This window comes from Zeugodacus cucurbitae, chromosome 3 (assembly GCF_028554725.1).
Source record: "Zeugodacus cucurbitae isolate PBARC_wt_2022May chromosome 3, idZeuCucr1.2, whole genome shotgun sequence".
NCBI lineage: Eukaryota > Metazoa > Arthropoda > Insecta > Diptera > Tephritidae > Zeugodacus > Zeugodacus cucurbitae.
The window spans coordinates 46378637-46403142 of NC_071668.1; the positions used below are offsets into that span (position 1 = coordinate 46378637).

Genomic DNA, 24506 nt, shown 5'->3' on the forward strand with positions numbered 1-24506 from the left:
AGATACTCTTAAGCGGGGAATTTTATATGTAAATTTAGAGAAAAAATAACGATGCCGCAAAATCACCGTATTTTAATTTAAAATTTTGGTGGAATGTAACTTGTAATTGATCTTTGCCGTAATGAATCACATATTTTCATTGACAAGTCTCTTATGGGCTTCATTGTAACAACTATATTGGATACGATTAGTATTGCCTTGTAACTAATTAAAAGCAACGTCTAGAGCTTCAAAAGCTTCTACGTGCGATAATACTTGACATACAACCCCGATTTAAATATCTTCTTCTCTCTCTGTCCTTATACACTGTTTACGTATAACGAGATTACCTCCATTTGCGACCTTAACTCGATAATCTGTAATTAAGAAACGAGATTTCCCATACACAATTCCTCTCTGGATACAACACATTTGACAATTGATAATATCATTTGACTATATCTAAACGGTTAGATTATTGAACGAGCTTAGAAGAGATTATTTTCAAATGTAAACATACTATTACTGTTTATATTTAAAATCCAGGGTCTTCATTATTGCCGTACAGCCACTTCTTATAGCACCCTTTACTAACGCTAGAATTTAAAGAATTTTCATTGCTTCTGTTATTTCTTTAAACTCGTCGTGCGATTCAATTGAATAAGTTAATTTTAATAATTTATTCCATGCCCAAGTATGCCCAATGTACAAATGTTCGGATAATCGAGATTATACTGTACTTATGTACATATACATACAAATGTATATGTATGTAAGTATTTATGTATATAACTATGTAGCGAACGGGTCCATCCATTCCTATATGTACATACATATGTACATACGTACACATACAATTCGAATGATTCAAATAATTGAGATCAAGCTGATTTGAATAGTATTTTCAGTCAGTGTGCGTTTAAAGATCGTTGAAAGTCAACGCTTTTGAAATACAGTGCTCTCAATATCTACATATATTTTTTGTTAAAATCGAAGTTATATGCATATAGAGATATTCTAAATATTGGGTTGTAACAAAAATGAACTCCATAAGGAATGTTGCTGTTCTACTTGCATTAACTTGGGGTGTTTTCGGTGCAGTTTCTGCTGGTAAGATCTGTGAAATGTAAAAGATTGAAGCGCTGAGCTCTCACAGCCATCAATTTCTTATCACCCATTTGTGTATAAATAAATATATTTATTTGACCCGGCATAAACATGCTATCATTGTTATACGTATGAGTAATATGTAAATATAGATATACTCCAATCGGGAATTTTGAAATATGTTTATTAGTGAGCATTTTCATTAGTTCTTTTTGTACAATATGTGCTATGTAACTGAAAATTATATGAATTTTTGAATGAAATTTTTAAAGCAATGTTTTCGTGTGTAAAGTACAAAAACATTTTATTGAAAATTAGAACAATAAGAAAATACAAAAATACTGATGCACGGTTTCACAGTCAGTGCTTAGGTTGTGCTTAAGAAAAAACAGAAATAATGCGTTTTACAGTTCATACTAAAGTTCTGCTTAAGTACTGAAAATGGGAGACTTAAGTAGAGCTTAAATAACAGCTGATTTTTGTTTTGAATATTGACTTATTTGTCAAAAAAAATAAAATAAAAATTATTTGCTGAAAATTTTTTTGGAATCTCTTGCATTCAATGACGGTTATATGCTTTCCTGCGAGTTGCAATAGGTGCCCCCACTCGCTTGCGGTGAAATTCGGTGTCCTTTTATTGTTTCCATCCATTTCCCAGATTCTAAATTTATTCGTCGCAAAGTTATTTTTCATCAACAATAATTTCAATTTGTCAGATGGTATTTGTAAACAAATGTTTTTCATTGTGCTGCCATATATCATAATAGAATTTATAGAAAATAAGCATCGACTGTGAAACGCAAATGACTACTCAGACAATCAACAATGATTTTATTTGGGCACAACTAAAGTACGAACTGTGAAACCGGGCATAAGTATTATAAAAACTTTTTACGAAAAATTGTCGCAATTAAACTTAAAATTGTACATGAGATAAAGGTAAGAATTTAAAATATACATAGAAATGTGTATGAGACGAAAAGTGCGGATTCCAAATTTTATAACTACAATTTCCGACAGGGCAGTGATGGAACACAGCTTAGTACATATGTATGAACATTTTATTCTCTTTGTATGTATATGTAAATAATCGCTACTTGGAATTTCTTGATTTTCACTTCCATATAATTCATTTAAACTTTCCAAGAATTCTCGGGATATATATAATAATAATAATATCAGTTATACACGTTATTATTGCATTATATATATATGTACATATATATGTATATATATACATATATATAATAAACTAAAAGTAATTAAATTTAGTTTACTTTGTATCAGTACTACATTTATGTATGTACAGTATACACTCGAAAAGTAAATCGATTGGTATTTTGGGTAATTTACTTTTTCGAGTAATTTACTTTTTCAAATACATATATGTATACATAAATTATCTGTTTTTATAATATCAAATGCATTTTTAAACTTAAAAAATTCATTAATTTATTTGCTTCAATAAAACATATGGATTTACATGAAAAACATATTTACATTTACATACATACATATGTAACTATTTACTATGAAGAGAAAAGATCTTGAATATTCTTTTGTTTTTGTTCTTTTGCAATATATTTTCTGACCATTTTTGTACAATTCAAAAAGTCTGACACCTGATTTGCATCGTTTTCATTTTTAAACCAGTGGATCAAATACTTATTATTTACTAAAAAGACGCGATAAACAAGATAGTAAGTGTTTTTGTAACATCGTATAAAACGCTGCTTGCTTCGTTTCGAATTTTTTATCACACTCTCTGAAAAGTAAATTAAAAATTTTACATTTTCGAGGTGCATGTGTAATCTAAAAGGTGATTAACTTTTCCGCGATTATTTACTTTCTGAGAATTTACTTTTCGAGAGTATACTGTACATACATACATATGTACAGTATATCAAGAAATAAAATATTGATTTTTAAAGTGGATTGTATTTCCTTATAACATTTAAAATTAAACTAAACTGATAAAAATTCGGGAAAAAATAGTATAAAAAAAGCTTAAAAATTTTAAACTTCTAAAAATTAATACGTCAAGAAAAGGTTTGGACACAAGTCAAACATAGCCAATGCGACCAGCTTTTCACTGAAACTAGGATGTTATGTATGAAACGCTCAAAGCGTACAATTCTACGAATTTTACAACTTCTTTTATATTTACATATTTATTTTTTTCAATATGCTATCAGTTAGTGACGAAAATGTAATTCGATCGGTTGTGTGTTGAAAAATAAAATGCCTGACAAAAGAACCTCTTTTGATGTGGCTGAGTTGGTGTACTATAATTACCAGATCGGTAAAAGTGTCGAAGAATTATCATTAATGCTTTGCTTAAGTAGACAAACAATTTATAATATTTTCAAACGTGCAAACAAGGAAGGCAGGCTGAAAGCAAAGCCTTCGAGAGGCCGGCCGGGTAAAATATCTGAACGGACGAAAGAAACATTTTAAGAAAAATACATAACATCCCGCGAATTTCGACTAAGGTCCTTGTAACTGATCTCCAGAATGAATGTGGTGTCACTGTTTCCCATGAAATTGTAAGACAGCTTCTTAATCAGAATGAGTTTCCATCCCGATTTGCAAGGAAGAAGCCACTGCTTTCCGTTAAGAATATTTAAAGTCGTTTATCGTTCGCTACGTTGTATTTGGAAAAGCCAGTTACCCTTTGGGATGATGCCATATTCTGTGACGAGACCGGAGTGATGCTCGAATATAATGATGGACCAAATAAAGAATGGAAAAAGCCTTTAGAAGCATTGGAAAATAGAAATATTACTCCCACTGTTAAGTTTGGGAAACTGTCTGTCAAGGTAGGCAAAAGTTTGGTTTTATTGAAGACAATAAGCCGAAATTTAAATTTTACCAGGATAATGACCGAAAACATAAGGCTCATACTGTGAAGATGTGGTTGCTCTATAAATGTGGGAAAGTTGTGAAAACTCCGGCCCAGAGTCGAGACATGAACCCCTTGAAATTTTGTGGGTTTGTTTAAAGAAACAAGTATCTAAAAGGAGACCTAAATCGAGTGGAGCTGAAAACCAAACTGAATTTTGGTGTTTAAAATGTACTATATTATCTGTATTTTATATAAAGGGTGATTTTTTAAGAGCTTGATAACTTTTTTAAAAAAAAAAACGCATAAAGTTTGCAAAATCTCATCGGTTCTTTATTTGAAACGTTAGATTGGTTCATGACATTTACTTTTTGAAGATAATTTCATTTAAATGTTGACCGCGGCTGCGTCTTAGGTGGTCCATTCGGAAAGTCCAATTTTGGGCAACTTTTTCGAGCATTTCGGCCGGAATAGCCCGAATTTCTTCGGAAATGTTGTCTTCCAAAGCTGGAATAGTTGCTGGCTTATTTCTGTAGACTTTAGACTTGACGTAGCCCCACAAAAAATAGTCTAAAGGCGTTAAATCGCATGATCTTGGTGGCCAACTTACGGGTCCATTTCTTGAGATGAATTGTTCTCCGAAGTTTTCCCTCAAAATGGCCATAGAATCGCGAGCTGTGTGGCATGTAGCGCCATCTTGTTGAAACCACATGTCAACCAAGTTCAGTTCTTCCATTTTTGGCAACAAAAAGTTTGTTAGCATCGAACGATAGCGATCGCCATTCACCGTAACGTTGCGTCCAACAGCATCTTTGAAAAAATACGGTCCAATGATTCCACCAGCGTACAAACCACACCAAACAGTGCATTTTTCGGGATGCATGGGCAGTTCTTGAACGGCTTCTGGTTGCTCTTCACCCCAAATGCGGCAATTTTGCTTATTTACGTAGCCATTCAACCAGAAATGAGCCTCATCGCTGAACAAAATTTGTCGATAAACACATTTCGAACCGAACACTGATTTTGGTAATAAAATTCAATGATTTGCAAGCGTTGCTCGTTAGTAAGTCTATTCATGATGAAATGTCAAAGCATACTGAGCATCTTTCTCTTTGACACCATGTCTGAAATCCCACGTGATCTGTCAAATACTAATGCATGAAAATCCTAACCTCAAAAAAATCACCCGTTATTTCTTTTTGCGTATAATTTTAAATATTCCTATTAACTATATACAATAAACTTAAAAGAAGCTTAAATATGACATTTACTTGCAAAAAAATGCGAAAACGATATACAGTTTGTCAACTAATTCTTTGCAAATTAGTGTTCTGGAATCGTGAGCGCGTCACTGAACAGGTAATCAAAACCCAAAAAAGCTAACTGTAAACGAATGTCGTAATATTGTATTCTATCATTCTTGATCCGGTATTACTCTAAGTTGCCTCCTGGCTGGAGGCGAGCAAGTTGTCCTCATCGGATTCCGTTACTTAATAATCGTAGCGTTAGTTGTCAAGTTGTTGTTGTTGTTGATTGTTCCTTCATGTTTTGGTACCACGAGTAAGCCGGAAAGGGTTGGCCACTCGTCCGCAGAGCCGGTATGCCTAGAGAAGGCATTTTAACACCTCCGGCCTCGCCCGGGCATTGGAGGGGACCGTTCACGATAATTTTTTCGTTAGCGCCCGCTGACCATTTAGCCATCAGGGTACCTCAATACTTTGGATTTGAATGATGTTGGTGTGGGTGTCCCCACACTTTCACAATAGGAGATAGGCGTAAAACCGAATATTTATTCAACCCTTACGGAGTTAAAACACTTTACATTTTTAACTATAACGGATGTGATTTTATGTATTTTTAAGATTATTTATTCAACATAACAAATCACAGAAGTAATCGTTTTCCACGAAACTGCAATTCCCAATATTATTTGTATAAATTTTTTATCCACCAAAATTAAATACATATATTTGGGATGGGGTCATATGTAGAAGTTCACGCAAGTGAGGAAAGTTTCTGATTGCCATTCACTTGGGAGTGGCCAGGAACGATTCTTTTGCATATGACTCAAGCAGCTCACGACTTCCGGTTTTAGACCAAGTATCCCCTGGGTAGCTAACAGACATCCGTTTGGAGGCGAGCTAAAGTGAGAAGGCGAAGCCCGCTTGTGCGGTTGTGCGTAGGGCTTGGGACCCACCACATAAAAAAATCTCCCCAATGAAAACAAACACCGAGCCTCGGATGAGAAACCCCCCTTTTGATGACGACCCCTGCAAACGTACTAAGGATCATGATTTGAGGGCATGCACCTGGAATGTCCGGACTCTTAATTGGGAAGGTGCCTCTGCCCAGCTGGTTGATGTCCTCATACAACTAAAGGCTGACATCACCGCCGTCCAAGAAGTGCGATGGACGGGACAAGGACGGAAGAAGGTGGGTCCTTGTGACATCTACTACAGCGGCCATATAAAGGAGCGCAAATTCGGTGTTGGATTTGTGGTGGGAGAGAGACTACGTCGCCGAGTCCTGGCATTCACCCCGGTGGATGAACGTCTTGCCACAATCCGCATCAAAGCGAGGTTCTTCAACATATCGCTGATTTGCGCCCACGCCCCAACGGAAGAGAAGGACGATGTGACCAAAGATGCTTTCTATGAGCGCCTAGAACGCACCTATGAGCGCTGCCCCGCCACGATGTCAAAATCGTGCTTGGCGATTTTAACGCCAGGGTGGGTAAAGAAGGTGTCTTTGGCACAACAGTCGGAAAATTCAGCCTCCATGACGAAACATCGCCAAACGGCCTGAGGCTGATCGACTTCGCTGGGGCCCGAAATATGGTTGTCTGTAGTACCAGATTCCAGCATAAAAAAATTCATCAAGCAACGTGGCTGTCCCCTGATCGAAACACGCGCAATCAAATCGATCACGTTGTGATAGACGGAAGACATGTCTCCAGTGTTTTAGACGTGCGTACGCTCCGAGGACCAAACATTGACTCGGACCATTATCTAGTAGCAAAAGATACGCACTCGCCTCTGTGCAGCAAAGAACGCCCGTCAACAAACACAAGGAAGGTTCGACGTCGAAAAGCTGCAATCACAACCGACAGCCGAACGATTTTCTACTCGACTTGCACTCCTGCTCTCTGAGAGCACTCATCAGCATCTCGATATAAGGGAGCTGTGGAACGGCATCTCAAACTCATTGCATACCGCTGCAGCCGAAACAATTGGTCTCCGGCAACGCCAAAAAAAAAGTTGGTACGATGAGAATTGTCGTTCCGCAGTGGAGAGAAAACAGACTGCCTACCTCGCAACGTTGCGATCGACCACAACACGTTCGGGGTGGGATAGATATCGAGAACTGAAGAGGGAAGCGAGACGCATTTGCAGACGTAAAAAGAAAGAGGCCGAAATGCGTGAGTATGAAAAGCTTGAAAAGCTGGCCGACATGGGTAATGCTCGAAAATTTTATGAAAAGATGAGGCGATTAACAGAAGGTTTCAAGACCGGAGCATTATCATGTAGGGACCGAGAAGGTAATCTGGTAACGAATGTCCAGAGCACACTGGGATTATGGAGGGAACACTTCTCCGACCTGCTCAATGGCAGTGAAAGTACAACACCAGGAGATGGCGAACCCGATTCCCCAATCGATGACGATGGAATAGATGTTCCATTACCCGACCATGAAGAAATTCGAATAGCAATTACCCGCTTGAAGAACAACAAAGCGGCGGGGGCCGATGGATTACCGGCCGAGCTATTCAAATACGGCGGCGAAGAACTGATAAGGTGCATGCATCAGCTTCTTTGTGGAATATGGTCGGAAGAAAGCATGCCTGGCGATTGGAATCTTAGTGTGCTCTGCCCAATCCAAAAGAAGCGAGACCCCACAATCTGCGCCAACTACCGTGGTATAAGTCTCCTCAATATCGCATACAAGGTTTTGTCGAGCGTATTGTGTGAAAGACTAAAGCCCACCGTCAACGAACTGATTGGACCTTATCAGTGTGGGTTTAGTCCTGGAAAATCGACAATGGACCAGATATTCACCATGCGCCAAATCTAGGAAAAGACCCGAGAGAGAAGAATCGATACTCATCATCTTTTTATCGATTTTAAAGCTGCCTTCGATAGCACGAAAATGAGCTGCCTTTATGCCGCGATGTCTGAATTTGGTATCCCTGCAAAACTAATACGGCTATGTAAGCTGACGTTGAGCAACACCAAAAGCTCCGTCAGGATCGGGAAGGACCTCTCCGAGCCGCTCGATACCAAACGAGGCTTCAGACAGGGTGACTCACTATCGTGCGACTTCTTCAATCTATTGCTGGAAAAAATAATACGAGCTGCAGAACTAAATAGAGAGGATACAATCGTCTACAAGAGTGTACAGCTCCTGGCGTATGCCGATGATATTGATATCATCGCACAGTGGGGCCAATGGAGATCATTTCTCGGATTAATTAACTGGAGCTTTATTTTTATAATTTTTGATTATTTTATATTTTATTCAAATCCAGTTAGTCACAACAAATAGTTTTTAAGAAGGATGATTTGGATGCAGCTGTAATATTAAAATAATGGTTTACTATATATGACTATAGAATTGAAGCAATTCCAAAAAGTTTTTATTTAATATCGATGTCATCTGTATCTAAACTCTCATTGTAATAATTGTCACCTTCACTAACATCATCATCGTCATCATCATTATCATCATTATCATCATCATCAACATCTTCACTATCATCATCGCTATTTCCATACTCATCACTTATAATTAAATCGACAGCCTCTTCTGGTAAATTTTGCAAGTTCTTTTTTGGCAATCTTCGCATGCTTGAAATTATTGGATCTGAGGTTAAAAAAAAAAGAATTGAGAATATCTTGATTAGACTTTTCGCGGCTGCACTTTCTTGAATGAAATTCCCGATATTTTTTAAAATCTTTATTGCGAGCTTCTTGTGCTTCTTCTGATAATTGGCCAATAGGCAAAAGTGCGTTATCAATAATTTCAGGTCCGTGTATAAAGTATTTGTGCAAAGTCGGGAGCATGTTGTACCACTTTTGCTTAACAAAAAGTTTTGCTCTTTTACGTGAAAAAAATCGAAATTTTTTGTTGTTTATTTCATACCCACTAGATACCACAATTAAAAGAATGTGCATTTGCTTTATCAAATTTAAATTTATAGAGGTTATTTCAGCAGACTTTTCTGCATTTTGAAAAAAACGTCTGGCGGTATTACCATCATTTGTGTTTCCAAAGCCAGGTTTTGGTTGGTCCACTATTAATCCTAAAGTTTCTTTAAATTGCTTCTGAATTTTTCGCTTCGTCTCAGAAACGATTTGTTTTTCTGAATCGGTTCTAGGTTGCCATTTCTGTATCGGTAATTTGTATGAAATATGTAGGAGGCTTTCAAAAAATCTAATCCAGCCGTGAAGAATAGATAAGCCAAATTTCAAGTTTTCTACATTTACAGGTCTTTCGATCATGTCTTCTATATTGTTAAAATCCTTAGTAGTTGCCCCACATAAATAGCACTTTTGTGTTGATGTAGTTCCAGTTAAAGCATTGCACACCTTCCCATCAATCATTGTCAAAATTAATTTGTGATCCACATATACAACTTTGTCATTAACTAGTATAATTGTACAAATTAAATTCTTAACTTTTTGTTCTACCCTTTCCTTTTCCGTAATCGCCACAGATTTGGTTTCCTTCACAAATTCAATTTTTAGGGGCCTACAAAATCTAGTTGATGATGGTCGAGGATTTTTCCAAATTACTTGTTCAGCCAACATAAGTTTTAGAGGCACAATTGTAGTTAAAAATACGGAGGAATCGATACCATCACATCCATGAAAAACTTGCTTGTACGAACTGTGACCAGAGCTTCCATCAAATCCCCATTTAGTATACAGTTGGAGTTTTTGGTTAATTAACGAGTCAATACGGTTTTCATGAATTTGTATTAATCGTTCTGCTGTGTGGTTTAATAGTGCTTGTAAACTTACTTCAGCGGAAGTTTCGCTTATTGTAATGCACCGATATTCTGGATAGCACTTTTTTTTCTCGTTTTGTATAATTTTATATGACGGAAACTTATCTGGAGCAGATTGTCTAACAACATTGTATTGGTAGCGAGATAGCTTAGCTTCTACGAAGACAGATAGAGCTTTAAGATTTGACATTTTTGTACTGACTACAGGTTTCTTTAAACTTTCGTTAAACCTTTTGGCTGTTGATGGTGAAAAATGTACGATACTACGTATCGCTTTTGATTTTTCTACGGAGCCGGTTGTTCTTAATTTAGTTTCTGCTGCATGAAGTAAAACTGGTAACTCTGTGGTATCTCTTAAAAATTTAGTTTTTTTAATTTAGACGAATCACTAGAGTCACTAAATGAAATTTCTTTTCGACCTCTTTTACATGCTTTACATGCTTGACCTAGTGGAAACCCAATTGACGATTGTAGCCAATTCTTATTAATATCAGATAGAAATCTATCTTCCCTTCTATGGGCCTTATTCCATTTTTTCTTAAACTCAAATACAAATTTTTTTATTCGTTCATTGAAAACTTGAGAGTTGTCTTCAGAATAACCAGTACGTTTTTTTAGCTCTTCTTTTAAATGCATGATTTTATCATCCATTGTCCTACAGCTGACACAATTGAAAATATTGTACAAGCTGAGGCGAGTAAAAAAAAACGACGTTGCATGTTCCTGCAAAATTTAATCACTTGACTCTTAAAATATGGTATATTAAAACTAAACAAAAAATAAAAATATAAAATAACAACAACAAAAGCAACGAAACTCCAACAATATAAACAACAACAGTAAATGTAACAACAAAAACAACAACAAAACCGTTAGGCGCACAAGCTACAGTCCAGAAGCAAATTTAATTTATAAATTGCATACGGAATATTATTACAAATGCGAGGATATCTTCTGAGGCGCACTGATGCGCAACCTAAATTTCTCTAAAATAACATTTAATTGTTCAGGCTTTCCAATGGTGTTTAAATCTTATCTGAACTCAATTGAACTACCAACTTTTTGTCTACTTAAACTAAGAAAATTAATTTTTTTTTGGACTCCATATATATAATTTCAAAAAAACATACTTTTGCAATTATAACTTTACACACAATTTAGCAAACTAGTTCAATTATTACCTGAGTTTGATGGTTCCATGGTTAAGTTTTACAAATTTTTAGAATTACTTTACAAAAACACAATTTACGTACAAAAGATCTGCGGCTTTAAAAAACAAAAAATTAGATTTTTGTTTCACAAATATCAAGTTTGTAGCTTCACTACGTAAGCACTATTACGTATTTGACATTTATTTTTTTGCTTACTGATGTAGAATTTTGTGTACTTTAAGCAAGTGTACTTAGTTTTGAAGGATCTTCATATATTTTTTTTTAATTAATCCGAGAAATGATCTCCATTGGCCCCACTGTGCATCGGAAGCAACAACCGCGCCGTTTGTTCTGCGTTTTCCAGACTAGATAAAGAAGCGAAGCGTATGGGTCTGGTGGTGAATGAGGACAAGACGAAATATCTCCTGTCATCAGTCAGCGTCAGCGCACTCGCGTCTTGGCTCCCACGTCACTGTTGACAGTCATAACTTTGAAGTTGTAGATAATTTCGTTTATCTGGGAACCAGCATTAACAACACCAACAATGTCAGCCTTGAAATCCAACGCAGAATCACTCTTGCCAACAGGTGGTACTTTGGACTGAGTAGGCAATTGAAAAGTAAAGTCCTCTCTCGACGAACCAAAATCAAACTCTATAAGTCGCTCATTATTCCCGTCCTGATGTATGGCGCTGAAGCGTGGACGATGACAACATCCGATGAGACGACTCTTGGGGTTTTCGAGAGAAAGGTTTTGCGCAAGATTTATGGTCCTCAGAACATTGGCAACGGCGAATACCGCAGACGATGGAACGATGAGCTGTACGATTTATACGACGACATTGACATAGTTCAGCGAATAAAAAGACAGCGGCTACGCTGGCTAGGTCATGTTGTACGGATGGAAGAAAACACTCCAGCTCTGAAAGTATTCGATGCAGTACCCGCTGGAGGAAGCCGCGGAAGAGGACGACCTCCACTCCGGTGGAAAGACCAAGTGCAAAGTGACCTGGCTTCACTTGGTGTTTCCAGTTGGCGCCAAAAAGCAAAAAGGAGGAATGAATGGCGCGCTCTGGTGGATTCGGCTATAATCGCTTAAAGCGGTTCCTACGCCAAATATATATATATATATATTTCCTTAGTCCCACAATACATTCCCAACGTGGACTATATGATATCATTATATGTACATACAGTAGCTCACAGCCAAAATGATGCAGCAACGAAATGAAAAATCGCTTATTAAAAAATCATGTTTATATTTTGTAATTAAAAACGTTTACTAATTTATTGATTAGGTACATATGTATATGTTTAATCTTTTATACAAAAAAAATCGCAAAAATTATTTATTTTTTTACAAGCATTAAGTAAAAACATGTTCGTATACCGAAATACAAGCTCACAGCCAAAATGATGCACAATTTTTTACCGTTAGCGGCGACAGCTTGGCGCCGATTTTTGAATGCAAAGTAATTACTGTTATACATGTGAGCTATCCTTAAATAAAATTTAAAAGTTTTGTCACTTTAGTATAATCATTTGTAAAGTATATGTCAAAATTGGCCGTATAAAGACGGAAAAATTCAACGCAAAGTCACGTAAATGATGAAACTGAGTCGGCATATCATTTAATGTTATGTTCTTGAAAATCGTGTCGCAAATAAAATAAATCGGCTCATAATAAAACATTGAACGAACGTGACTCCCGTTGGATTGCACGAAAAATACGAGAAAATCCCCATTTAAGTGTTCCAGCTTAAAGCAACGAATTGGAAATAATCCTTGGGAAGAACAGTCATCCCAAAACCACAAGAAGAATGCTCAGAGAAGCTGATTTAAATGGCCACACAGACCGAAATAAACCATACATCAATGCTAAAACTCGAAGTGTGAGTTGAAAGTTGCAAATGAACAGTTATGTACATATATAAGCTACAAGCTTCTGCAACACCGTAATGTTTGCAGATGAGAGTAATTTCAACCTCTTTAGATCGGTGTCCTTGTTTAATTTGCAATTTAATATTTAGTTAGTATCCTTGTTTAAATTACAAAATAAACAAGTAAGGAAAGGCTAAGTTCGGATGCAACCGAACATTTTATACTCTCGCAATTTATTGATGTAATTTTATAAAGATAACACAATTGGACCAATATATTCTGAATAAAGTTCAATAGAATAACGAAAATCATCATAAATAGTATATGGGAACTGAGGTAATTCCTGAACCGATTTCATTCGTTTTCACCACCAAGATACAATATATCGAAAACTATACGCCCTCTTAATTTTATATTCTCTATAATTAGGTATATGGAATCTGGGGGAAGTTATTACCCGATTTTAACCACTTTTGGTACATAGATAAACTGTTATAAGAAAAAAATTTAGAGGGAATGAATTACATTAAAATATCTGAGATATTTACCTATATTTTCGGTGAAAAATTATCCTTAGGCACCAAGTTCTTCATGTTCGATATCAGGGGCCTTGAAAAGTCATAGTCCGACTTTTACAATTATTCCACAAGTGATGTCACAGCTCAAATACAGTATTTGTGTAAATTTTTATTCCGATATCTTCATTGGTTCTTAATGTACATATTATAAAGTGAACGAATCAGAAGAATTCAAAATTGAGTTATATGGGAAGTAGGCGTGGTTGTGAACCGATTTCGCCCATATTCCACCCGTGTCATCAGGGTGTCAAGAAAGTGTTATATACCGAATTTCATTGAAATCGATCGAGTAGTTTTTGAGATATGATTTTTGACCCATAAGTGGGCGACGCCACGCCCTTTTTTCAGTTTGTAAAAAAATCTGAGTCAGCTTCTTTCTGATATTTCTTTATGGCTTAATTTATGGCTTAGTTATGACACTGTATAGGTTTTCGGTTTCCGCCATTTTGTGGGCGTGGCAGTGGACCGATTTTGCCCATTTCCTCCTCAAGGTGCCAAGGAAGTTGTTTAATTTGCAATTAAAAATTACAAATGTGCATATCTGCCGCTGTAAAGTGGTATTTAAATTACAGTAGTTTTCCGAAATAACGAACACGTTAATTGTCAGGCCTGTTCGTTAAATTGAATTTTTGGTTAATTCGAGTACTCATTTAGAGGTATGTTTTTCGATAAAAATAAGTTAAATATCCGTAAATTGCAGTTCAATAAATTTTTTTTATTAATTATTTGTTAAAAAATTAAAAACCATAACAAAACAATTCAAATCCAATAAATTCTTCCAAAATGAACCAATTCTGACACTTATACTTCTATTTGGTGCTAATTTTTCAAGTTTTATATTTAATTCTGTTTCGATGATATTCGATTTTTTCTCTTTCTTTATGTCTTCTTCATGTTGTTCGTTAAACCGAGTACTAACCAATCCCCGATGTTCGTTATTTAAGGTACTCTATGTAACAAATTTGTTTGTTCGTTATAAGCGGTTTTCGTTATTTCGGAAAACTGCTGTATATAGAAAGTAATACTTTCTTTAGTATTTCTTGTACGATTGCATCACTTTGGCTGTGAGCCACTGTATATGTTGTTATATTGAAATTTATATTTTGACAGAAGAGGGTTATGGAGCTTGTCAAACGCCTAATGGTGCAACCGGTGAATGTATGTTAATACAAAAATGCCCAGAACTATATAACAAGGCCCTTAATCCCAATTTACAAGAAGCAGAAGTACTATTTTTAAGGCAGAGTAAATGTGGTACACTTGGCAAACATGTTCTGGTGAGTAAAACGCATAGATTATTCGATCAATTGATTTTATTTCAGCATTTGCCACTCTAATTTTGCACTTGATATCGTACTCGTAAAAGAATTATAGACCAGACAACGCATTGAGGTGGCCGAACTATGGCTAAACCGAATTAATGTTCTTGAAAATAAGTTGCCATTACGAGCTTCTTTCTACTTCCCTTAAGTCAATAACAAAATACTTAATTAACAAAAATCTATCGCATAGTATGTATACATATATACATATGAATATGTATTTCATATGCGACGTATATTCTGCTTTATATCCATATACATATGTAGACCTTTCTATGCTATTGACTTGAGGAAAGTAGATCTCGAGAAAAATGCGATGTTTATTATCCTCATTTATCTTTATTTTTAGGTTTGCTGCACCCAGGCTACAGTAACTGTCCGTGTGGGAAATGTGAAAGTACCACCAGGTAACAAACACTAAACTAACAAGTAAGGAAGGGCTAAGTTCGGGTGTAACCGAACATTTTATACTCTCGCAATTTATTGCTGTAATTTTATAAAGATAACACAATTCGACCCATATATTGGGTATAAAGTTCAATAGAATAACGAAAATCATCATAAATAGTATATGGGGACTGAGGTAATTCCTAAACCGATTTCACTCGTTTTCACCACCAAGATATCGAAGACTATACGCTCACTTAATTTAATATTACTTATAATTAGGTATATGGGATCTGGGGGAAGTTATGACCCGATTTTTACCATTTCAGGTACAGAGTACAACTGTTATAAGAAAAAAATTCAGAGGAAATGAATTACATTAAAATATCTGAGCGATTTACCTAAGTATATTTTCGGGGAAAAATTACTCTTAGGCACTGAGTTCTTCATGTTCGATATCAGGGGCCTTGAAAAGTCTTGGTTCGATTTTGACAATTTTTTCACAAGTGATGCAACAGATCATATACAGTGTTTGTGAAAAGTTTTATTTCGCTATCTTCATTGGTTCCTAATGTATATATTATAAAGTGAAGGAATAAGATGAAATTCAAAAATGAGTTATATGGGAAGTTGTCGTGGTTGTGAACCAATTTCGTTCATTTTTCAGACGTGTCATCAGGGTGTCAAGAAAATATTATATACCGAATTTCATTGAAATCTGTCTAGTAGTTCCTGAGATATGGTTTTTGACCCATAAGTGGGCGACGCCATGCCCATTTTCCATTTTGTAGAAAAATCTCAGTGCAGCTTCCTTCTGCCATTTCTTATGTAAAATTTGGTGTTTCTGACTTTTTTCGTTAGTGAGTTAACCCACTTTTAGAAATTTTCAACCTAACCTTTGTATGGGAGGTGGGCCTGGTTATTATCCGACTTCTTTCATTTTTGGACTGTATAAGGAAATGGCTAAAATAAACGACTGCAGAAAGTTTGGTTTATATAGCTTTATTGGTTTGCGAGTTATATACAAAAAACCTATTTGGGGGTGGGGTCACGCCCACTTTTCCAAAAAAATTACATCCAATTGTGCCCCTCCCTAATGGGATCCTATGTTCAAAATTTCATTTTCATAACTTTATTTATGGCTTAGTTATGACACTGTATAGGTTTTCGGTTTCCGCCATTTTGTGGGCGTGGCAGTGGACCGATTTTGCCCATTTTCGAAAGCAACCTCCTCAGGGTGCCAAAGAACATATGTTCCAAGTTTCATTAAGATATCTTAATTTTTACTCAAGTTATCGCTTGCACGGACAGACGGACGGACAGACATCCGGATTTCAAGTCCACTCCTCATCCTGATCATTTATGTGTATATAACCCCATATCTAACTCTTATATTTCTTGGTGACACAAACAACCGTACAAAACTATTATACTCTGTGCAACTGGTTGCGAGAGTATAAAAAGCACACTTGATATTATAATAATAATTCTACTGCAGTTTATTTAATAATGTTATATACATATGGACATGGAAATAGGTGTGAGCTCAAATATAACTGAATTTACAGATATTTCGATATTTGACTTCAAATTAATTGAAATAATCGATAGAACAAGTAGACGTTGCATTTAAATTGTCAAATTAAAACAGTTATCTTGTATAAGTGTATTACAAAAACAAAAAAAAATATTTACTTGCAAACCGAGCAATTTAGCGTGGTCACGAAAATAGGTGTGTCTGCCGTATTTTTAAAACTGTTAAAGCTTTATTCACAAATTCGTTTAAAAAGGTAAGTTTGTATGTTGTGCTAAATTACTAGTGCAGAAAATAAGTAAAATTTTGAATTAGATGGGACGTTCGAATCACTGCAGCAATGAGGAGAGGAAGCTGGTCCAAAATATGCGTAAGCAAGGAAAAACTTACAAATTTATTGCTGAAACATTAGGACGCTCCCAGAATTTCGTAACAAATGCTTTGAAAGTTCCAAAATCGTTAGACCGCCGCGGGGGTATCAAAAAAACCTCTTTAACGACCGATAATTACATTTTGTCCATGGTAAAAAAAAAACCCTTTTGTGTCGTCTAGGACAGTTGCAGGAGAAATTGGGAACATAATCTCCAGTAGAACCGTTAGGAGGAGGTTAGCGAATGCAAATCTTCCTGGCAGAATAGCTCGCAAAGTTCCGCTCATGAGAAATGCGAATTTAAAAAAGAGGAAAGACTTTGCTCTTTCGCATGCATCATGGCATGGAGCAGAAGGCGAACGAAAAGGGCGAAACATTCTATGGAGCGACGAAATAAAAATAAATTTGTTTGGAAATTACGCAAATAGGACTGTGCGCAGACCACAAGGGAAAGAATTTCATATAAAATTCACTAAAAAGACTGTAAAACACGGCGGCGGAAATATAATGCTATGGGGATTCTTTTCGTGGTACGGGGTCGGTCCAATTCATCGAATAGAAAATACCATGGACAGATTTGTTTATCGAAATATAATGTCGGAAGTCATGTTGCCTTATGCTGAAGAACAGATGCCTCTTGTGTGGAAGTTTCAACAAGATAACGACCCCAAGCATTCCTCTAAAGCGGTGAAAGATTGGTTCCGGGAAAAGAAAGTGGAGGTTATTGAGTGGCCAAGTCAATCCCCTGACCTAAATCCGATTGAGAACCTTTGGAATGAACTCAAGAGAGAAGTTTCAAAGCAGGAGTGCAGCAACAAAACACAATTGTGGGAAAATGTGCAAAGAGCATGGTATATTGTACCCATTGAAACTTGCCGGAAACTCATCTCATCTATGCCCAGAAGAATCGAAGCAGTGATGAAAAATAATGGTGGATACACTGGTTATTAATTATAGCACCTATTTCTTTTTTTGTGACTTAATTGATTTAAGAAATTTATGTACTTCACACCTATTTTAGTGACCAACTTAAATTGGATGTAATGTGGTTTTTGTTACCTTAAAAAAATTTTATCTGCTTTTGGATTCGGCAACGCGCATATTTTCAATAAAAAATGAATAAACTCTAGAACGTGACACTTTTTTTTTGAATGTGGCTATAATTTTATTGAAGGTTCATATTTTTTCAAACCTGTTAGCACACACCTATTTCAATGTCCATATGAACACTCATACAGAATAATGAAAAAGCATAAACTTTATACATTGGAGCAAGGAAAATAAAAGATTACAAAAACAAATCAATATTTCAGCACAAATTAATTGGTTAAACAATGAGGTATTTGACAATTTAGGAATCAATTCTAATTCGACTTAAAAAAAATAATTTTGAAACCAAAAAAAAAAATTCAAAAACTTCATTATAAATATCATGTATGATAAAAATGAAGGGAGCAGAACGATCATATTCTTTTGTTGTAGTGATTTCTTTGGATATATCGCTCATTTACTTGAATAATGTCACAACTCAAAAAAGTCGATTTTTCTGGAGAGCGATTTAAAGTTTTCAATTGTCTCTTATTTAACAAATATAGAAAAATTCCATCAGTTTATTGACAAATCTAGTGGCCTGTAATATATTAAATACAATGTTGAGCATAAATGGACCAAATAGAGTGTACTAATATTGTTTTTTGGGCATAAATGTGACCCACTTTGAATTTTTTCGTTATTTGTGAAAAATATAAATCAATTTCGCCATCATAAGTCTAATGTGTCGTTTTTGCTGAAAAAAACAATATGAAGTCTTTAATTAATTTTTCACCAATATCGTTGGAACATAAAATATGTCGTTATTTCTGAAAAGAAAACATCCCTAATTCTGGCACAACTGAGAAGTGTCGTTATTGTGACTAAAAACTAATGCAACACAACAAGTTTAAGAACGGCACATTCTTATATCACGGTTTATTTTCCCACGCATCGGCCTGAAATTTTTATGCAATATGGACGCTGAAATTGCGCACATTTCTACATACTCAACTGTGTTTTTTGAGCTATTCAAGTAAATGAGCGATATGTAAATGTTTTCGTGAATATAATTTTATTTCTTTTGTATGTACACATAAAATATGCATATATTTTACAGAAGATGATTGCGATACCCCGAATAGCAAAAAAGGCCGCTGCATTTCGATCCATGAATGTGATTCCTTATTAGAGCTGGTCAAAGAAGATTTAACGGCAAATGATAGAAATTACCTCACCAAAAGCGTGTGTGATCAACGCAATCAAAAGGTACGACCAATAATTTTTTTAGAAAATTTATGAATTTTCAAATTCGAACAAAGTGTTGTTGTTTACTTGGTAATAATTAATCTATGGAAGTGCAAAAATGTGTACGCAATTAATAATAATTTTTTCAAGCTCTCGTCCCAGATTTGTGATGAAATTAACATGTTATTTGGGAATTTCCTTTATGTATATTCTGTCAAATAAGTACCCGGAAGTTCTCAAATTAAATGGATAAAAATATTGAACAAAGTGTTTGTGTGAAATTTTGTGTTTCAAACCAAATTTCTTGCAACAAAACGTTGGAAATGTTGAAAAAAAAATTTTATGTTACACTTGTATAATACTTTCTGTGAAATAAGTCCCCGAAATTCTCAAATGAAATAGATAAAAATATTGAAAATAGTTCATGTGAAATTTTGTGTTTCATTTCATTTCATTGGTGATTCAACCATGTCGAAAACCCAAGTTTACGATTGGTATAAATCGTTCAAAGAGGGGCATAAAAAAATCGCAACGCACCTTGACCTGTTCCTAATGACGACGTAAATAAGGTATAGGAATCTCAAAATGGATCACCCTTTATAAGTGCTTTAAGCTATATAGCGTTAAGAAGATAGCATTTCGTGCTAAAAAGTTCTCAGACAGTGCTGTCACGTGACTCAGATTTGTTTGAAAATATACACAGGCAACGTTTTGAAATGTGTTTGGTCTGATTGGCAATATGGACGAATGTTCAGTGAGAATGGTGTTATGAAATTACCTTCATAACTGCAATAAAATATCGTACAAAATAATACAAAATAACTAAATCATCAATGATATTAACAATATTAAATAAAACATTCAAGTTAATGCGAAAAAATTTATGTTTTTACTACACCTATTTGAAATGGTTCATGTGTTCATAATATAGAATGTTTGTTAAAAAGGTTAAATAACCAAAACATGTTTAAAGTTGGTTAGGTTTTGTTGTGTTTAAGCGATGGACTTCTAAAAAATTCAATTCGCCATTAAATATAACAATTTTAATATTCAATAAATACTATTTATTACTATAATATGAATATACATACATATATTTGAATACATATCTTTATTTAGGTGTGCTGTCCTGACCCACCGAAGGGTAGTCGAGGAGAATTGCCTTTGCCCCCTAATTGTGGTAAAATTCCTTTAACAGGACGCATTTTTGGTGGAACCGCGACTGATATTGATGAATTTCCATGGACAGCTTTGCTTAAATACTCTAAAGGTAAGAACACTAATACTAAATACACATACCCACACATTCCGAATATGTATTATTTAGGAATATGATAAATGCCTATATTAAAAAATAAGGAAACCTTTTGAAAATTTAAAAGATGCGAAAAATGCATCAAGCAATTTTCATTACAAATTGTATGGAAGTACCATAATTATGCCCGGCATGGATGGCTGACAATCTTTAAAGAAAGATATGGTATGCGACTCCAAAAAAAGTAGCAAGAGACTTTTATTGAACGGAATTGTAAATATAAACAATTCTCGAATCTATCTATAGACACATAGAAATGCCAATATAATCGGTTCAATGAATGAGCACACTAACTCTGGGACACTGTGCATTTATTTATGCATACTATTTCAATAATTTCTTTAATTTTCTTTTTACAGCGAACGGCGGTGAAGGTCTTCATTGTGGTGCTACTCTCATTAATGATCGCTATGTTGTAACGGCAGGACATTGTGTTAGTAAACGTGTACTCCCTGCAAGTTGGCGGCTAAGTGGAGTCCGTTTGGGTGAATGGAATATAGGTACACAAAAGGATTGCCAATTTGATAGCAAGGGCAATGAACTCTGTGCGGATCCACATATCGATTTAGGTATTGAGGAAGAAATATGCCATCCACTGTACAATATTAGAACCCAAACACATGATATAGCCTTGCTGCGTCTCCAAGAGAAAGTCAATTACAGTACTTACGTTAGTCCAATTTGCTTGCCGATTAGCACAAGCTCTTCAACAAGTAATTATGAGGGCATAACTATGGACATAGCTGGTTGGGGAGCAACGGAAACATCCAATAGTAGCCAAAAGAAATTAAAAGCATTGGTAAAAGGTGAAAACCTAGAAAGATGCAAAGCCAAATACCGCACATACACTAGAATCGAGTTAGGCACAACTCAAATGTGTGCTGGCGGTGAGAAAGGTGTCGACACATGCCGCGGAGACTCTGGTGGACCATTAATGTTTGCCCAATCAATTAATGGTAGAGAATCATACTTTCAGGTTGGTGTTGTTTCATTTGGTCCGACACCTTGTGGACAAGAAGGTTTTCCTGGTGTTTACACTCGTGTAGACGCTTTTGTTAGCTGGATACAAAACACCATCAGAAAATAACATGTTTCATCAATTTTATATAATAGTCTTAATATGTGCGTATTTTTTCTATAAACAAATCTCTGAAGTTTTAAAAGTTTTTTTTTTGTTCAAATGACTGATAGTTTACTTTACAAACGCAAACAATAAATAAAATCAGTAGCTTAATAAAGGAAGTAGAGTAAAATGAAGCGGTATGTAAGTACTTGACACAAGTCCAGGAGCCAAAGGCAAACAATGAGCTGGGGAGTGGCAATCTAAATGCACTCGACATCGCAGTTTGAGGTGTATATAAGGGCTAACCTGTAAGAACAATTGTAATCATTTGAACAATTTTGTTAGCTCATGGAATAAAATTTCTATCATTTTCTATAAACGGGTTTTCACTAAGATAAATAAAAACGGGTTTTTGATGTCAATGAAATTATTTATTACTGTGAAAGTACATTCGATGCCATCATGTGAGGAAATCGATTTCTTTTGCATGGCCACCACGGACACACTTCAGACGCTGAACCCAATTTTCGACGGTTTTCAAACATAAATCGGCCGATAGTCTAACGGCGTCAAATCTCACAACCGAGACGGCCAATTGACTGGGCCATTTCGTGAGATAACACGTTGGTTTTCAATAAATCGATTGTAATATTCGCTGTGTAGCTTGTTGCGCCATTCTGTAGGAACCACATATTGTTCAAGTCCATATCATCAAATTCGGTCCAAAAATATCTGGTTATTATTGATCATCACAGAAGATGTACGACTCAATGACGCCGCCGGCCCATAAACCGCACCAAAACCGTAATTTTTTCGGAAGCAATGTTGAATCATGGAATAGGATTGCTGCCAGACCAATAACGTATATTTTAATTGTTGGCATACGACGATTCTGGTGGTCAAGCGGCTTCAGTTCTTGGTCAATTTGATCTTGTAAGGATGTAGGCCAAGATCTTTTCGCAAAATTCACCACAACGACGTCACAGAGATATCCAACGCTTGAGAACGACGTGGGAGAGACTGAGTTGAGTCCTCAATTGATGCGCTAGCGACAACAATATTCTCGACACTACGGGCACTTCTTTGTCTCACTGGCACGGGAACATTTTGTACTGTGCCTGTACTGTCCATTAGACACTCAATTGCTGATCTGACAGGACGTGAAATTATTATTGACGAATAAAATATTGTAATAATAAACATGTTATATCCGGTTTTAAATTTTTATTTGGTGTCAATATTATTACTCATTATAAAGTTGTTAGTTGAAGAAAATAACGTTTTCTGAAGATGAAGATCACTCAACGTTTCTGAAGAAACAAAAAACATGGTTAAATGGAGATATGCAAATCGTAAATCAATAACATCCACAAATTTTACAGAGAATTAAGAAAGCTTCATATTCATTCAGATAAAAAGGATAATATATCGAACACTTTTTCGAAATTCTCCAATCGAATTACAATTCAAGAACCTCTCGTCAATATATAAAAGCATCAACAGTGATCGATCCCAAAAAGATGTACTACATGGACACGTTTCGATCATCTTCTTCTCCTGCAAATGGAGGTGGTGTAGTAGTGAGTCGCTTCTAAAAGCCTGCAGTTTTGGGAGCTAGGGGAGACCATTCTGCTCTTGAAAAATCACAAAACTGGAATATATAGAGATACATCAAATTAAAATGCGAAAACTGGGTGACAACCAAGCACTTTAAAACTGGAAGAGGCATCACCGTTCAGATATTTATAATGAGACAAATGCTTTTATAAACATATATTATTTGATCACCACATTTCAATTGTTTATAGATTTCAAGGCGGTATACGATGGTATGAATTGATCAGTGGTCGGCACCAGAGGAATCCTGACTGTATAGGTGAGCATGAAAGTAAAGATACCCAGTGAGAACTCTGTATTTTTGACGATCTGAGGGAGCCTCGTAGGTATGTACTTAGGGATGGCTGGGGGATGGTTCCGCGTTGCAGCGGTCCAAGTAATCAGGGATGCAACTGTCGGGGGATTTCAGAGTGTGCCCGTTTGGAACCTTCAAGTATCTAGCGTCTCTGAGTCTGATAGCGACCTTTGTCGCAATGCACCAGCCGGCAACTTCCACGGGTTTGGCGTGTAGGATGTCATTGAGTGTTATTGTTGTCCTTATGGCGCTACTGATTCCAATTAGAGTCGTTCTTTGGAAACGCTCCAGCCGCCACCATCAGACGACAGCACCATGGAACATTGTGGGCTTCATTTTAGTCTCATAGAGCCGCAAAACCATATTCGAGAACATGGGAGCTTTTACCAGTTTTTGAGATGAAAAATACTCTAACCTGTCTCCAAGCCTTGAATCTTTTGTACCATATATCGTGTATGTTCGATAACCGCTTCCTTGAGGATATACACGTACGTATTTAAATAGTCGCATCGGAAAAGTAAAACAAGGAAAAGTTGTATTCCAATCAGTCTAGTTACCTGCTGTATATTGTATTTGCAGCCCTATGCACCTTAGTCGCTGTATAAACGATAATACTATTGTGTATGCAACTCCAGGTTTATAGGAGCGGGGCGACGAGGAAAGGGTAATCGCGCCGAGTATCTTGTGTTCACATCATATATTTCATTTAGGCAATTCAACGTATCAAAGATACATGTTTAAACTGTATTTTGTGAAATTTTTATTGAAAAATTTCGAAAACT

At 35.8% G+C, this 24506-nt stretch overlaps 1 protein-coding gene across 2 annotated transcripts; it reads left to right on the forward strand.

The window, feature by feature from the left end:
- The first annotated feature begins 877 nt into the window (after window positions 1–877).
- Window positions 878–21912, forward strand: LOC105220108 (serine protease easter). Of its 2 annotated transcripts, none has more exons than XM_011196525.3 (6): window positions 878–1089; window positions 14655–14821; window positions 15216–15273; window positions 19307–19455; window positions 20554–20704; window positions 21109–21912. In XM_011196525.3, the coding sequence occupies exons 1-6, from the start codon at window positions 1020–1022 to the stop codon at window positions 21834–21836; spliced, it is 1323 nt and encodes a 440-aa protein (XP_011194827.1). In that variant the 5' UTR covers window positions 878–1019; the 3' UTR covers window positions 21837–21912. The 2 variants fall into 2 exon arrangements, with proteins under 2 accessions (XP_011194827.1, XP_028901451.1); XM_029045618.2 differs by having other exon boundaries at window positions 14658–14821.
- Window positions 21913–24506: the final 2594 nt, after the last annotated feature.